This window comes from Suricata suricatta, chromosome 16, assembly GCF_006229205.1.
Source record: "Suricata suricatta isolate VVHF042 chromosome 16, meerkat_22Aug2017_6uvM2_HiC, whole genome shotgun sequence".
In the NCBI taxonomy this organism is placed as follows: Eukaryota; Metazoa; Chordata; class Mammalia; order Carnivora; family Herpestidae; genus Suricata; species Suricata suricatta.
The window spans coordinates 50,811,224-50,827,457 of NC_043715.1; the positions used below are offsets into that span (position 1 = coordinate 50,811,224).

General features: G+C 55.4%; 2 protein-coding genes across 2 annotated transcripts in view; both read right to left on the bottom strand.

Moving 5' to 3' along the window:
* Positions 1 to 3,498: 3,498 nt before the first annotated feature.
* On the bottom strand, positions 3,499 to 8,614 carry MAMSTR (MEF2 activating motif and SAP domain containing transcriptional regulator). Its single transcript, XM_029925103.1, has 9 exons — positions 8,567 to 8,614; positions 6,799 to 6,837; positions 6,018 to 6,184; positions 5,656 to 5,840; positions 5,197 to 5,299; positions 4,808 to 5,002; positions 4,385 to 4,540; positions 4,252 to 4,306; positions 3,499 to 4,066 (listed from the first exon to the last, which is right to left on the bottom strand). The coding sequence occupies exons 3-9, from the start codon at positions 6,123 to 6,125 to the stop codon at positions 3,783 to 3,785; spliced, it is 1,086 nt and encodes a 361-aa protein (XP_029780963.1). The 5' UTR covers positions 6,126 to 6,184; positions 6,799 to 6,837; positions 8,567 to 8,614; the 3' UTR covers positions 3,499 to 3,782.
* Positions 8,615 to 9,505: 891 nt separating this feature from the next.
* The window catches only part of RASIP1 (Ras interacting protein 1), a 13,709-nt gene continuing 6,980 nt past the window's right edge, over positions 9,506 to 16,234 (bottom strand). The window contains exons 6-13 of the mRNA XM_029924345.1: positions 16,000 to 16,234; positions 14,977 to 15,014; positions 14,615 to 14,766; positions 14,393 to 14,496; positions 12,481 to 12,724; positions 12,108 to 12,280; positions 10,472 to 10,619; positions 9,506 to 9,921 (exon numbers count right to left, since the gene is read on the bottom strand). The exon at positions 16,000 to 16,234 is cut by the window's right edge and continues 33 nt beyond it. Of these exons, the coding sequence (XP_029780205.1) occupies positions 9,722 to 9,921; positions 10,472 to 10,619; positions 12,108 to 12,280; positions 12,481 to 12,724; positions 14,393 to 14,496; positions 14,615 to 14,766; positions 14,977 to 15,014; positions 16,000 to 16,234 (1,294 nt within the window). The 3' untranslated portion in view covers positions 9,506 to 9,721. The remainder of the gene's footprint in view (positions 9,922 to 10,471; positions 10,620 to 12,107; positions 12,281 to 12,480; positions 12,725 to 14,392; positions 14,497 to 14,614; positions 14,767 to 14,976; positions 15,015 to 15,999) is intronic.

The following is a 16,234-nucleotide window of genomic DNA, read 5'->3' on the forward strand; positions in this document are numbered from 1 at the left end:
GAAGACAGCCAGAAGAAGCCCCACCACGTCCCCTTCTCGATCTTTCCACAGCTGAAGGCACCCCTTTCCCACCAGTTTTCGGCCTGACGCAAAGGCTCCTGCAGCCCCCAGCTGCCACCCACCTTTTATTCCAGAAGCTCTGACCTCACAAGGTTCCCGACACACACACACCATGGCCACCCCCTTCATGCCTTCGCACATTTGCCCTCAACAAGGATGCAGTCCTCCAGACCAATCCTCTGACCACCCTACCCATTCCCCACGGCTTCTGGAACTTTCTAGGAGCCATGGCCCCTCTGCCATGAAACTACCCATCACCCTGCACTGAAATTCTCTCTTTGCAAATGTCTGAGCTTCACGAGAGACTGAGGCTCTTTTTTTCTTTCAACTCGGACACAGGCTATGGGCTCATGAATCAGATGTAAAGCCCCGTCTCTGACACCTCCCATTCTGTGTGACACAGGGCGCAGCGCACCCCTTCTCTGGTCTTCCATGATCTCATCTGTAAAGTCAGAATGATAAATCTGGAGTGTTCAGAAGCCACCAAAGATTGCCTTTGTGTCATGGTAAGGAGCTCGGCACCGTGGCCTGTCTTATCATGAATCCTGAATGCCCCCAGGGCTAACAACACTGATAAACTAGAATTGTTGATCAGCAGCTAATAACGGTGATGGACATTTATCAGCGTGTTTTCCACGCCAGGTCCAGCTCATGGGAAGTCTGAATGCACATCTCATCCACATTGGGCTGGAGCGACACATGTGCAAAGACAAGGGGAAGTCACCAGCTGTGGGTCCTGTCGCATGTGACTGATCTCAGGGTCCTTTTTCACTTGTAGCAGACACTGCCCTTGGGTGCCCTCAGCCAGATCCTTCTTCCTAGTCCTGTGCACTCAGGCCCCAGCTTCTGCATGCTTTATGCATTCATTATGCCTTTTTATTTCCTGTATTTCTGGTGCTCTGACATATGGGGCTTTTCGGACACTGAAGGGACTGTCCTTCCCAGGGCTAGCCAATTTCCCAGAGACAGTAATAGACTCACCCAGGAGTATGCTTTTCATATGCAAACTAACCAACCCAGAACCCAGAGCCCCAACCACTGTCTCTATTCTCTATTCTCCAGGCCACTATTCCTCTGCCTAATTCACCCCAGATCAGGTTCCAGACAACTAGGGGCGGTCCCTACACCCCAGAGCCAGCTGGAATTCATCCAAACTAGACAACCCTATGTCTGCTTACCCTGCCTCTCCTATTCCTTCCCTGGGAAGCCACAATAAAGACTTCTGCCCAGGGTTCCCCCACTCTGCCTCCTGACTGACCCTGGCACTGGCCCACGTGACCTAGTGTGGCTTGGCACCTTCTCTGGGGATCTGTGAGAACAAACGATTTTTTCAATGAGAATAACAAAGGATCAGATCCTCCGGATCTGTGAGGCTTCACCACACCTGAATAATAAGAAAACCTACACTTTAAAAGACTTTGCTTAAATAAAAACATTTTTAAAAAATGTAAGGGGCGCCTGGGTGGCTCAGTCATTGAGCGTCTGATTTCGGCTCAGGTCATGATCTCATGGTTCGTGGCTTTGAGCCCTGACGTCTGGCTCCATGCTGACGGCTCCGGAGCCTGGAGCCAGCTTCAGATTCTGTGTCTTCCTCACTCTCTGCCCTCCCCTGCTCCTGCTCTGTCTCTCTCTCTCTCAAAAATAAATAAAAACTTTTTTTAATTATTAAAAATAAATAAATAAAAGACTTGGCCGCTAATGGCTTCCTTTGTGGCCTTCTCAGGATGGCTCTGGGGTTCAAGCTGTCTGGCAGCTTATGTCCCGCCTGCTTCTCTTGACCCATGGCCCATGACCGACCAGAGGGGTATAGTGGCACATCTCCCAGCCGGCCCCCGATGTCCATGCCTCGAAGAGTCGTACATTTGTGTAGCCCCTCCCATATTCAGCCGAGGCGAGCCTGACCTGCATTAACCAATCGGACGTGCTGACGGGGACACAGGGCCAGTTCCAAACTTAGTCCTTATGAGACTGGCAACTTCTCGCTTCCTCCCCTAGCAACGCCCGCTTTGGGGGACCCCTGAGCTACCAGGTTGGGAGTCCAGATACCTTGCTGGAGAGACCGTGTGGAGGCGGGGAGCACTGAGGCCACACAGAGATGGACAGAAGTCCAGATGTCCTGTGGCCCCGCGGGGTCCAGCCCCCTAGCCATTCCTGCCAAGGTGCTGGACATGTCTGAGCCACCCTGGATGTTCTAGCCCAGCCAGCCATGCAGGTGACTGCAGTGCTGGGGCGCCCTGGTGGCTCAGTTGCTTAAGCTTCTGACTCTTGATTTCAGCTCAGGACATGATCTGATGGTTGTGAGATCAAGCCCCCCATCGGGCTCCATGCTGAATGTGGAGCCTGCTTAAGATTCTTTTTCTCTTGGGACACCTGGTGGCTCAGTCGGTTAAGTATCTGACTTTGGCTCAGGTCACGATCTCAAGGTTTGTGGGTTCGAGCCCCGCGTCGAGCCCTGGCTGGCAGCGAGGAGGCTGCTTGAGATCCTCTGTCTCCTTCTCTCTCTCTCTGCCCCTCCCTGACTTGCACATGCATTCTCTCTCTCAAAAATAAATAAACATTAAAAAAAACCACCTCTCTCTCTCTCCCTCCCCCCTCAGCAACTCTCCCCGACTCCCACTGTCTCTTTAAAAAAAATGGGGGCGCCTGGGTGGCTCAGTCGGTTAAGCGTCCACCTTCGGCTCAGGTCATGATCTCACAGTTCGTGGGTTCGAGCCTTGCGTCAGGCTCTGTGCTGACAGCTAGCTCAGAGCCTGGAGCCTGTCTTCACATTCTGTGTCTCCCTCTCTCTCTGACCCTCCCCTGCTCGTGCCCTCTCTGTCTCTCAAAAATAAATTAAAAAACATTTAAAAAAAATTTTTAAATGACTGCAGCCCCAGTCAAAGAATTGCCCTGGTGAGCCACTCAATGGGATTGTGAGTGACCACAATTATTTTAAGACTCTAACTTTGGGGATGGCTTGTTATTCAGTCGTAATACATACATACATACATACATACATAAAAATAGGGACCTCCCTCTGCTTCGAAAGCCTAGCTCCCTTTGCCTCAGGGTAGGACAGACTGCAACTTAATTTATCCTCCAGAGATCCCCCCGGGACTGCACCTGAAGTCACACTCTTGCTAATCTTCCCCTTCACTGTCCAGTGTCCTCTGCCCTTTTGGTTTCAGCTCAGAGCATTTATCTCATGAATCAGGGGCACATGAATCTTGTCCCGGGCTCTTCTTCCAAGGGAATCTGCTCTCTGACACGACATGTTGACAGTCTCACTTCCCTCCAGAAGCCCATGGGCTGGCTCCCAGTTCTCCCTCCCGACTCTGCCCTGCCCGTCTCCTACATCCCCGTACTCACAGACCACCTTCCAGACTCCCCAGCCCCAGGGAACCATCTAGTCGGTGGCACGGAGGGTGGGTGGGGAAGAAGGTGGGAACAAAGACATTATGAGGTCTCTGAAGGAAGCAGCAGGTAGCTTGTTTGCCGTGGCCGGCAGCAAGTGACACCATCCAAACAGCCATGGAGGGGATCAAATGGAGGTCAGGCAGGTAAGAGTCCGGCAGATGACATGTTGGGGGTCGTTCGGGGGCCAGGTGGGGAGAAGAGTGTTCTCTGATTCTGTGTCTGTAGTGGGAGGGGCTCTGCTGGTTGTCCCAGCCCTCCCTTGGGAGTCCGCCTCTGTGACCTTCCCATCCCCATCAATTCCCCCTCCCTGGAAACCCCAGAATTCATCACCACGCATCTTCCAGCAAGTCCCACAGCTGGGTGCCACTGGGGTCACATAAGTCAGCAGAGAAGATGCTGGGGGCTGGGGGACCACAGCCTAGCAGGGGACCCCCACTCAGAGCCTCCAGCCAGTCCAAGGAATCCGTGGGGCACCTGGGAGAGAGTGACGAGGAGTTTGTGGGGGACGGGAGCGAGGAGGAGAAGACAGATGAGAGGCCTTCAGAGTCTGGGGAGGGGGACAGCACGTCGAAGGAGCCTGGGAAGTCCAGGGGGATGGGGGGAAGCTGGTCTGCAGAAGAAGGAACGGAGTGTGAACTCAGGCAGGCAGAGATCCGGAACCCACTCTGTTATTCCAGACGTCTAAGTCCCTAGCCTCTAGGACCCAGGACTCCAGACCCCAATCCCTTCCTCCCTTGGGCTAGGAGTCCAGAACCTCAGTCTCCCCTTTCCCCACACCAAGAAGTTGACTCTTACCATCGGGCTCCATCTGATCCTCCAGGATGTCATCAATGTCCCGGTTCGGAAGCAACTGCGAGACGGGCAGAAGCGGCGTGAGCCTGGGCTCAGTCCCGAACCTGAGGGAGATACTTAACCTACTCCCTCTCACCTGCGCCCTGCGGATGGCTTCCTGCAGCTCCTCCTCCAGACTCAGGGCCGCTGTGGATGGTGCCGAGGCAGGGGTCAGCGCCGGAGCCGGAGCAGTGGCCGGGGTTTCCTCCGCACGTAGAGGAAGCGGAGAGTGAGAGGGCCTCCCTGACTTGAGCTAGAACCGCGTGGAAGAGTTCCTATAAGGCCACGCCCACTAGGCGCAACCTCACCCACTCGCGAGCTGTGGCTCCACCCCACTGGTCACATCCCGGCCCTTCGCTCGCTCACCGACCATCTCATTGGTTTCTCTTCCCTTAAGATCCTCCCACTTAGCACTTAACCACGCCCCCGCACTTGGTTGGCTATTTTTCCTTCGACTTCCCGCCCCCATCCCGCTTCGTCTTCTCCTGACTGGCCCATACGCGCGTGGCCCCGCCCTCACCGAGCCCGGCCGCCGGACCGCTCCCAGAGCCTTGGGCCGGAGGCGCGGCCAGGGAGCGTCCGCGGGACTGTCCTCGCGCCGCGGCTTCGGCCGCTCGCGGGGCTGGACGCCGCCGCGCATGCGCTCCAGGAGCATCGACTTAGTCCCCGACACCGGGAGGCCCCGCAGGCGCAGCTGCTGCCGGAGCTCTGAGACCTGGGATGGGGGGCGAGGAGAGGCCTTGCTGGGAGGGCTCCGGGGCGCAGGCGGGAGTTGGGGCCGGATATTTGCAAAATCGCAAAAAGAGGGACAGGGTCTCCAGTGGGGCAGAGACTGCGGGCTTAGATTTATGGGCATCCCTCCCTCCCCGAGGGAGAGGACCAGCCTGGGAAGTAACTCCCCACACTCACCGTCAGCTCCTCCAGTTTCAGGGTCTGAAGTTCCAACTTGTGTGGAGAGGGTGAAGGGCTGGGGGCTCCGGGAGGGGAGGGAGTGAGGGGGATGGGCTTCATCCTGGTGGGAGTCGTGGGGGTAGGGGGAACAGAAGTTAGACGGGGCGGAGAGAGAAAGGGATTCCGGGGGTCCTCAGAGACCGGGGGCTTGTGAAGAGGAAGGACAGGACCCAGAATTCTGGGTCTGCGAGGAGGCTAGCTCCTGTGCATGAGGGAGTAGGGACCGGAGGCTCAGTCTCTTGGGTCTGAAGCCAGGACTCCAGGGAGCTGACGAAAGAGGACTAGGAAACTGGGCTCTCCAGTCCTGGGAGAGGAGGGGGCTGAGGGCTGGGCTCCTCTGCTCTTGGACCCTGGGTTTCAGGGAGGAAGATGCTGGGGGCCTGGCTTTCCACCATTAAATGAAAACGGGAGTCATACCTAGGAGGTGGCCTCTGTGAGTTTGTCCCTTCCCACCGAGGTGGTCCAGGGGGATGCAGAGCCAACATTTTGGCCTGAGGGTTAACCCTGGACTCTTGTCTTGGCCCTGGGGGCATGTATTGGTGGTATGTCAAGTTCCCCTTTGGCTTGGGCTCTCCCCAGTGTTGGGAGATCTTGGGAGACTCCTGTAAAAGCAAGTGTGATGTCACATGCTTCCACTCTGTCCCCACTCTGCTGCCCCAGAGCCTCATGCAAAGTATGGCGTCCGCTCAGCATCACCAGAAAGGAGCCAAAAGGGCGGCAGCAAAGAGAACCAATGCTAGACTGTCAGGGGTACCTCCCCTCACTGGATGGAGACTCACCTTCAGAGACTTCCAAGGGCCATATTCTGATTCAGGCAGCAGGTCCCCAGGACTGAAGAAGAAAGGAGTGGGACCCGAGGGCGAGGCTGGGGCCAGAGCAGGGCCCATAGCCGAGACCCATGGATCTGGATCCAAGACTGGAGAGGTGGTGAGGGACCCCAAGACGCCTGCAGATAGCAAGCCAGGCAGGGAGGAACAAGGCTGGGTGGGAAGGAGGGCCCTGGGAGCTGCAGCCCCCCCCCACCCCAGGGCATGAGAGGGCAGGTCCAGGGAGTGAAACCCCAGTGGGAAGAGCCGGCAAGGCAGAGGTTCTAGGGACCCAGACTTTTATATTCTCAAGAAAGGTAGGAATCGCGTCCTTAGTCACCAAGGGGTGTGGAGGCTGAGAATCACAGCTTTCTGAGGTTTTGCTGGGACAGTGGTGGGGCCAACACTCCTGGCTCTACGGGAGAGAGAGAAGCTGAAAGCCACATCCTGAGATGCATTATATGTGCCAGGTGTGGAGTCTGGGATGCCTGTCTTCTCCAATGAAAAGACAATGGATTCATGCATTGCATTGGAATGAGAAAAGCCCAAAAAGCAGGGAGCCTAGCTTTTGGGGGTGGGGTGGCCAGGAACCTGTATTCTTGGGTCCTCAGGAAAGGACAGGATCGGATTTCAGTGTATCCCTGGCATAGGGACTGAGGCTCAGGAACCAGTGACAGGAGATCTGGCAGCTGGGCTCCAGGGTGCCCCAGGAGGGTCTGGCCACCATCCCTTCCCTTTCAGGGCCCAAACTTACTTGGGTCCTGATACCGTCTGTGGATCCGAAGCTGGAGGACTGTGGAGGGAAGAGGATGGTGGGAGGAGAAAGGCGGGAAGGGAGTGTCCAGGAGCCTGGCGGTGCCCAGCCCCCTTATACACCCCATGCGGGCGGCTGGGCCCGAAGCCTGTTCCCTTTCCCGGGCCTCCTGCCTGCTCCCTGCTCCCAGCCAGAGCTGTTCTGCGACTAGGAGCCAGCCAGTGTGCAGGCAGGAGGCAGCCCTGCCTGCCCCCCAGCTCCACCTGCCCCCCTCAACCCCCCCACCCCCGCTTCAGGAACATGTACCCACCCAACTCCAGGCACGATCGCCATCTTGGCAAGCCTGACCCATTTGCACCTCACCTCCTTCGGTCCATGTGCTCCAGTCTGCACAAGCCCCGTCCCTGCTGTGTGCCCCTGGGCCTCCCCACAGTCACCCCCTCTGTGCACGCCTCTCCCTGGGCTCACATTCCCCATTCACACCCTCGGTTCACCCTCTGTGTGCTCAGGAGCTGCCATCCAGTGCCACTCACTCACAGAAGTTCTAAAACACAGCCTGTGATACTTTTACCGTTAGATAGCCAGCTCACTGTCCCCTCCCCCACACTGCTCACTGCGAAGTCCCCAGTCTGGTACCTCCTCCACTTTGTACACCTGTTGATTTAAGCTCCTGTTCCTTTGCCGTACCCGGCTCTCTGCACACCCACCCCTAACCACCCACCTGCCCCTCCGTGTTTACACGAGCACTGTATTGGCCATTTGCACACTCGCGAAGCCGCCAAACCTCAAGCCCTTTGCTGGGGCCTCCTTTATGCACAAGTGACCTTTTGTACAGAGAACACATGCCCTCTGGGTCCCATGGCCTCCTTCCCAATGGACCGGCCATACACACTCCCAGAATTAAGAGTGTTCAATTCCAGGGGGTGCCTGGGTGGCTCAGTTGGTTAACTCGGGTCATGATCTCACGGTTCATGAGTTTGAGTCCTGTGTCTAGCTCCGTGCTGACAGCACGCCTGGGATTCTTTCTCTCTCTCTCTCTCTGCCCCGCCCCCACTTGTTCTCTCTCTCACGAATAAACAAATAAATGAACATTAAAAAAAAAAGAGTACTCAATCCCGAGGCCCAGAAGACTCCTTCCCTACATGCACAGAGAGAATCCTCTCACCAGATCTGAACTTGGAGCGAATGATTTGGGAGCGCTGGGAGGAAGCCGCGAGGGTCATTGCCAAGACAGTGATGGTGACCTGGACTGAGATGAGTGCAGGGCCCCCACAGGAGGCAGGGTCAGAGTGGAGGTCAGGAGGCTGTCCCCACATGCGAACGCAGCAGGAACAAGGCTCAGGGATAGGAGAGGACTTGAATCATAACTTCTGGATCCTGGGGGGGTGGGAGGGACCCAGGGGCTGGGAGCCCAGACTCCTGGGTCTGAGGGAGAAGGGGGCTGAGGGCCCCAACTCCTGGAGCCTGGGGGAGGAACAAATGGGATCTCTGAAAGGAGACCCCCGCCCCCAGGTCTGTGAAAGGAGAGGGAGGAAAAAGGGGGTGAAGAGACAGAGCTCCATAGTCAGAAGGGACTGGAATCCAAACCCTTGATTAAGAGGGAAAAGAGGTCTAGTAGGCTCCCGGGGAATGGAAGGGTCTCAGGCACCGGCATTTAAGAAGGGAGTGGGTGTCAGCCATTATGGTCTGTGAGGAAGGGACTGCGACCAGAGAGGTGACACAAGAGTTAAGGCGGGTTCCCCCCAGCCGCACCCCAGGGGCTTCTCACCAGGTGGGCTCCGGCCAGTAGTGCTCCGGAGCGGGCTGAGTCCCCAGGTCTAGGCTGGAGGCCGCAGGCTCCGCCCCACCAGCCTGGGACCGCCTAGGACACCCCTTTGTCGGGCGATCGGGAGCCTGTGAAATGGGGCGGAGTAGACAGGAACCCCGCCCCCGACCTTGAGAAGGGGCGGGAGCACGGGCTGGGTGGGCCTGGGGAGGGGCGAACATCGGGGTTCCCTGAGTCTCTCTCTCTCCCCCGCGTCCTGGGGCTGTGGGGCTCATGCGGGGCAGCGGCAGGCGGACTGACAGAAACAGGTGCCTGGAGAGCGGCGCCGGGTGAGCAGCGGGAGCAGGTGGTCGCGACCCGGCCCCGCGGGCAGGTGCCACCTGTCGCTTATTTTTTCCCTGACGCAGCAGCGGGAGTCGGATTTAGGAGAGTGGAAAGTTCAAACTGGAGCTCCGGACTCTTGGATCTGAGGGAGGAGGGGGCTGGGAATCTGGATTCCTGGGTCCGAGGGAGGAGGGGGTGGGGGCCTGGACTTCTGGATGTGAGGAAGGAGGGATGCCAGGACCAAGACAAGAGGTTTTGGGGCTCGGCAGTATGACCGAAGGGCAGAAATGTCCAGACGGGGGCTGGGGATCCAGACTCCCGGGTCTGAGGAAGAAGAGGGCTGGAGTATGGCCTTTGGGGTTCAAGGGAGACATGGCTGGTTCCCCCTGGCAGGGCTGAGGGCCCGATACTTGGCCGACCCAGCTTAGAGTTCTGTCCTGAAATGCGTGGGAGGCCCCAGGACTCCTGGTTTGGATTACAAGCCGCAGGGCAAGCTGAGGCCGTAGCTATAAATACCTCCCAGGACTCGGCAAGAACTCAATGCTCTGGTCGAGGAACCTGGTACTCTAATCTGCAGAAAATCATCATCGCCAGCGTTCCCAAGTCTTAACAAGTGAGGCGTTGCCAATACCACAGATACCTTTATTGCTCCTCGCCCTCACATCCCAAGCCCATCTTCCCACTGTCCCAGCCTCTACTACCCGAAAACTCAAACTCCCGGCATTCCACGCGGGGATGGAACTACAACTCCCAGAGAGCCCTAAGCTCAGGCGGGCTCCAGGCAGCAGAAGCCAAAGAATTTTCAAAGTTCGCGCGCTCGTTTGTTATTGGTCCTCAAGGAGGCGTGGCCACGGGAGGTCCGTGGCGGTGATTGGCGGGCAGTTCCTGCTGCTCAAGATCCCAGAGGAGGTGGCGGAGCCTGCGCAGTTCGCGATGCAAGGCGTCGTCTGTTACAGGACCCGTGAGGCGCAGGCGTGAGCTGCCCAAAGGCAGGATGAGGGGCGGATGCGAGGAGAAGCTTTCGAAGATGTCCCCTAGGAGACAGAAGACGACGGCGTCAAATTCTGAAAATGGGCGTGAGGCAGCAGTGTTGGGGAGAGACTGCGTCACGCCCGAGGGAAGGACAAACGTCAACCTGCAATTCCTGGAGCAGGACCCACTCAAATACGAGTCTTGGGAGTCCCCAAGCATCATGGGAATTGTAGTTCAAAGACAGGCCACCGTTGCCTGGGAAACGGGCGCGGTAGTTGGGTTCTTGGGTCTCTGAGGATAGGTCTGGGAACTTAGTTTTTCGGATTCCTTAGTGCAGGGGCCTGGAACCCGAACTCCTGGTTGAGAAGGGTAGGTTGTCGGGGAAGAGGCTGGAGGCCTGAACCCTGGTGTGGGAAAGGAGGAGCTGGGGCTCGAAATCCCGTATCCTGGCGGAGGAGGGAGTTGGGGTTCATCACTTATTAGGTCTTGAGGGAGGAAAGGGTTAAGGGTCCAGAATCCAGAGTCAGAAGAAGGAAGGGGCTATGGATTCCTAGGTCTTGAGGCCAGAAAAAAGCTGAGAGCCCCATTCCCTCTGTCCCCATTCTTCCTCACCTGTGTCCACAGCGTCTCGCTCTGCGGGGGGAGGGTCCCAGGCAGGTGGTGGCCCACGGCCAGGGCCCAGCTGGTAGTGGCTGAGCAGATGGTGAAGCTGAGCAGGGGTGAGCGTGGGGTGGTCAGTTCGTAGGCTGCTCCAAGAAGCCTGGTGGGAAGATGAGATGAGCAGTTGGTGGCCATTATGAGGCAGCTGAGAAATCCTGAATGGAAGGCCCAGAGGGTACCGATATGGGGGGTAGACAGGGTGCCTGTGCAATGTCTTCTGCACACTGCAAAGCCAGGCTGTCCCCAAAGTGGTGGTGGGAGAGGGTGTGCTCTCAGCTTTAAAAACAAAACATGATTTGTGGGGCGCCTGGGTGGCTCAGTTGGTTAAGCCTCGGACTTCAACTCGGGTCATGATCTCACTCACGGTTCATGGATTCCAGCCCCTCGTGTCAGGCCTTGTCTGACAGCATGGAGCCTGCTTGGGATTCTCTCTTTCCGCTCCCCACTCTCTCTCTCTGCCCCTCCCCGACTCTCTCAAAAGAAATAAAAAGTAAAAATAAAAAACAAAATTTAAAAAGTGCAATTTGCTGTAGCATAAATAAGGATGTAGGGGTTGGGACAGGGTAGGAAAGAAAGAAACTTGGCCATTAGTGTATGTTTTTGAAGTTGATGATGTGTATCCAGGCATTACTCATTATTACAGCATGGATGGATTTGGGGATCTGAAATTTTCTACTTCACTGAGATGACAACCGGATCATCACTTCGGTGAAAAGCAGAGACGCTGGACCCAGACTGCCTGGGTTCAAAACTCCTGGCTTGAGTGCTCATTACCTTCTGCCAAGTCACTGTGCCCCAGGTCCCTCATCTGTAAGTCGCGGGTGGAGGGAACAGAAACTACTGATGAGGCTGTTAGGAGCTTTCACTACAGCAAGATCGTAAAATACTTCGGACACTGCCTGGTGCTTAATAAATAAGTGCTCTATAAAAGTTTGATAAATATAAACCAAAGAAATCAAGGAATGATCCTACCTGAATCTTGGTTTCTTTGTCTGTAAAGAACTGTCCATAAATAACTTATTTCATGAGGCTCAGCACTCAATGAGAAGTGCTAGACAGTGTCTGGTATATAGTTTACATTCAATGAATGTTTTAACTATCACATTGCAGGGGCGCCCGGGTGGCTCAGTGGGTTGGGCATCCGACTTCGGCTCAGGTGATGATCTTGCATCGTGAGTTCAAGCCCGGCGTCGGGCTCTGTGCTGACAGCTCAGAGCCTGGGGCCCGCTTCACATTCTGTGTCTCCCTCTCTCTCTGCCCCTCCCCCACCTATGTTCTGTCTCTGTCAAAGATGAATACACGTTTAAAATATATATATATCGCCTTCCATTCCATACCAGACTTTCTGACTCAGAATGATGGGGTGAGGGGGCCGTGGAAACTATTAGTCCAAAATCCCACTGGGATTCAGGTGCACGTTGGATGCTTATGGCTGGCTTCCTTCTAACCTCCAGTGCCTCACCCACAGTGTCTGCGTCAGGACTGAGGATAATGATAACGTGAAGGCCAAGGGGATGGCAAGGGTGAGCCGAATACAGAGGATGGAGGAGCAGGGTTGGGGAGTCAGAGGTCAGAGACCAGGAGTCACCTTGAGCAGGGAGGTGCGGGGTACACAGAGCAGGTTCACAGCTATGGAGAGTTTCCGGAAGAATTCAGTGGCAATGTCCCCCAGCCCGGCCCCCTGCAGCCAGTCCAAGACAAGGTCCAGGTTGGTTCGGATTTGGACAGCTCGGGACCATTGATAGAAAGGCCGGCCTTGACCTGTGGGGAAGGTTATGGAGAGGAATGGGTGAGTGGATGCTGCCCTCCTGCCTCCCTCCTGGACCCTTGTTATTTTTCAGCTTGGGATCTGGAGCTCGCTCTCTAAAGATGAGGCCTGCTCCTGTGGCATGTCTGAACCGACTTGGGGCCCCGTGATTCCCGTCCCTTCCACCCTGCCCCTCCCCCGGGCTGCCCTGCACCTCGTTCCATCAGCGAGTTGAGGAGAGACGCATTGGAGAAGAAGAACAAGTAGCCAAAAGTCTGAGACACGAGGTCCGGGTGCAGCTCGCACTGGCTGGTCAGTTCCAGGGCCGCCTGGAACACGCCCAGAGTGGGTCTCAAGCCTGGAGGCATGGCCGCCAGCTCCGCGCCAGGCCCGGGCAGCTCTGCCCCAGCTGTGAAAGGGTTACTGTCCAGGAGCGCAGGCAGCGTTGAATACAGAGTCTAAGAAGATACAGAGATGGACACAAGTGATTGGACCACACCTCCCTGGAAACTTCAGGGTGGTAGAGCTTCTGGAAATTACAGCCCATTCTACCTTCAGCACCATAAAGGTCTCTGTGAGCAGATCCCTACTTTCCACGTGGGTCTCTAGCATCCTCAAGCCTTAAGAAAACTTCCAGGCATTATTTGGATATTTTAAGAACACCTCTGATGCCTTATAGGACTTGTAGTTCGTTCGTTTTCTCTCTCTCTTTCTTTCTTTCTTTCTTTTTCTTTCTTTCTAATTTTTTAAATGTTTATTATTTTTTTGAGAGAGAGACAGAGCTCAAGTGGAGGAAGGGCAGAGAGAGAGAGAGGAAGACACCGAATCTGAAGCAGGCTCCAGGTTCTGAGCTGTCAGCACAGAGCTTGACACGGGCCTCGAACTCACAAACCATGAGATCGTGATCTGAGCTGAAGTGGGACGCTTAACTGACCGAGCCACCCAGGTGCCTCAGGACTTCTATTTCTCAACACAGACAGCTCACGGAGGACAAAGGATACTGGACAAAGAGGCCCCCTTCAGTCAAAGAATTATTTATCCAGAATTCCCAAAGGAAAGAAAAAGAATAGAGAGTCAGGAAGTGGGAGCGAAGTGGCAGTAAGCCAGTGGAAAGTGAGATCGATCGGGCCAAGGACAGGAAATGAAGTCAGAGCCGAAGAAGAAATAAAGCCACACTTGGCAGGAATGTACAGGAAGTAAAGCCTTGGAGGAAAGGGCTTCACAAATCAAGGCTGCTTAAGGAATGCAAAGACGATCTGTCCCCAAAAATCCCCTCTCCTTTTACAGATAGTGACTCAGACCCATGGTAAGCCTGAAACCCTGAGAATTCCAAGAAGCCATATTAAGGTCAAGGGTGGTTGGGGGGCTGGGGGAGAAAGCAGGTCCTGCAGGACTAGCGCTCCAGGGAGAGGGTCTGCAGCTCCGAAAAGGGAATGAATTCAGAGCTATAGGAAATGAAATCAGCAAACAGGAAGTAAAGCTTGATTAAAGAGGACCTTTAGTTTAAATGACAGTGCCTGGCACTATTTGATATCTATCTATCTATCGATCTATCTGTCTGTCTCTATCATCGATCTATTTTACCAGTAACTGAAGAGTGGACTTAGAAAACAGGAGATTGAGGGGCGCCTGGGTGGCTCAGTCAGTTAAGTGTCCAACTTCGGCTCAGGTCATGATCTCACAGTTCATGGGTTCAAGCCCTGCATTGGGCTCTGTGCTGACAGCTTAGTGCCTGGAGCCTGCTTCAGATTCTGTGTGTGTGTGTGTGTGTGTGACCATCCCCCACTGGCGCTCTGTCTCTCCCTCTCTGAAAAATAAACACATTTTTAAAAAGGAGAAGAAAACAGGAGCTTGAGAAAGTGACAAGGGTGATATGAACAGGTCATAAAGTTCGCATGTCAAGAGGGGATAGTTGCAGACAGGAAGAGAAGCCAGGAAGGCAGGAAGTGAAGTTGGCTGCAACAGGAACAGGTATCAGAACGGCAAAGCGCTGGAGTGAATGGGAAGTGATTTCTGCGAAGCAGGAAATCTTACAAGGTCAACTAGGAAGTGATGTCAGAATAACACCATGTAATTCAAACAGGAAGTGATGTTATGTCAAACAGGAAACAGGGGACAAGACCAACCTTGGTGAGGTAGTAGACAGACTGCTGGAAGGTACACATGATGACCTCATCCAGGAGGGCCATGGCCTCGTCACATAATTCCAAGTCATTGCAGAGCTGTGGGTCTGAGGACAGATGTGGGGGTGAGAGACCGAACCAGGGGCTGACAGGCAGGAGCCCAAGTCCCCAAATAGAGGATATGACAGGGAGCCCGGACAGGCCTGCGCTGGGGTCAGAGCTCACCCTCCTGGTCAGCCTCCTTCTCCATTTCCAGCACCTTCTCCTGCACAAAACTCAGCAGCTCCGTGGTGTTGGCCATCCACAGCATGAGTGGCCGCAGCTCTACGGACACAGCCTCGGGAGTCAAGGGCACCTCGGGGACTCCCTCAGGGTGACTGGAGAAGGAGAAAAAGACCCATGAGCTTTGCCCAACCCCGAGATCTGGATCTAATTGAGGACTGAGACCAATCCCCATTTCACAGGTGGAAAGGTTGAGAGTCAAGAGCAGAAACCTGTACTAGGACATGAATGGAGTGAATGCAGGTCTGCCTGAGGAGCCCCACCCCCGCCGCCCTCTAGACCCTTCTTCCCAGAATTTCTCTTACTTCTCTGGCTGACGGTCTCCGATTTCCTTGATCTTTTCCTGCAGAACAGTAAGAACAGAGCGGGATTGAGGCTTATGAGTTAATACCCTGGTATTTCTCGAAGCACTTTTTTGACACAGGCTTGCCTTCTAAAATTCAGGTTTCAGAATGCTTTCCCCTCTCTGGACTTCTTATTTTAATGTTTTATTTCTTTTCGAGAGAGAGACAGAGTGTGAGCAGGGGAGGGGCAGAGAGAGAGGGAGACGCAGAATCCTAAGCAGCCTCCAGGCTCCCAGCTGTCAGCTCAAAGCCAGATGCAGTGATTGAGCTCCAGCCGAAGTTGGAGCTCAACTGACTGAACCATCCAAGCGACCCTCAGCTCTGTGAACCTTTTAAAACACAAATCCCTAGGGGCACCTGGGTGGTTCAGTCAGTTGAGCATCAGACATCAGCTAGGGTCATGATCTCACAGTTTCTAAGTACAAGCCCCACATCTGGCTCTGCACTGACAGCTCAGAGCCTGGAGCCTGTTTCAGATTCTGTGTCCCCCTCTCTGTCTCTGCCCCTCCCCTGCTCGTGTTCTGTCTCTCAAGCAAAAATGAATAAACATGAAAAATAACTTTTGTTAAGAAATCTGGATGATTTCGCCCAGGTACTTCCGTCTGTAGATCCAGGGGATTTGCTCCCCCTCACCCCCAAGAATGGCCTGGCCCACTACTGTTCAAAGCTTCAGGCCCGATGGGCTGCCCGCCTCACCTCCCACAATGATCTCTCCTGACATCTCATCCAATGAGCACGCTTTCCCCGCCTCCCAGCATGGTTTCTGCCCTATCCCAGAACCGCAAAGGCGGCCTTCTTTTCTAGCACCGCGATGAACACTCCGCTCCCAGCACCCCTCACGGGATAGCCCAGACCCCTCCTGAAGCATCCTGGAAGAGGTAGCTTCATCCTGCCCGACTTCGAAATGGGTGGAATGTGGCGAAGGGAGGCTGGGGAGAGCCTCTGGCGGGCAGGTGGGGTTGGACGGTGGTTGGAGGCACTCACCCAGACAGCCTCCTTGATGAGCCTGGCCAGGCGGCCCAGCAGGCGAGGCAGGTGGCCCAGCTCCAGCTCCCGGGACGAATGCTGCACGCACAGCGCCAGCAGCGTGGCCGGCCCGAGCGGTGGCAGGTCCCCGGCGCCGGCAGCTGCTGCGCGCACGATCTCCCCCAGCAGCGCCTCTTCCTCGCGGGGCCGGAAGCGCAGCACCGGCTCTCGGCCATCCAGGTAGGCCGCCAGC

Bases quoted from the DNA above. Each gene is read 5' to 3' on its own strand.
- MAMSTR (XM_029925103.1), bottom strand. From the start codon at position 6,125: ATGGGCCCTGCTCTGGCCCCAGCCTCGCCCTCGGGTCCCACTCCTTTC. The intron at 5,841-6,017 runs GTGAGTCTCCAT...TTGCTTTTACAG, and splicing joins GCCCTTGGAAGTCTCTGAAG to GAGTCTCCCAAGATCTCCCA. The intron at 4,541-4,807 runs GTGAGGGCGGGG...ACGCGGTTCTAG, and splicing joins CGGTCCGGCGGCCGGGCTCG to CTCAAGTCAGGGAGGCCCTC.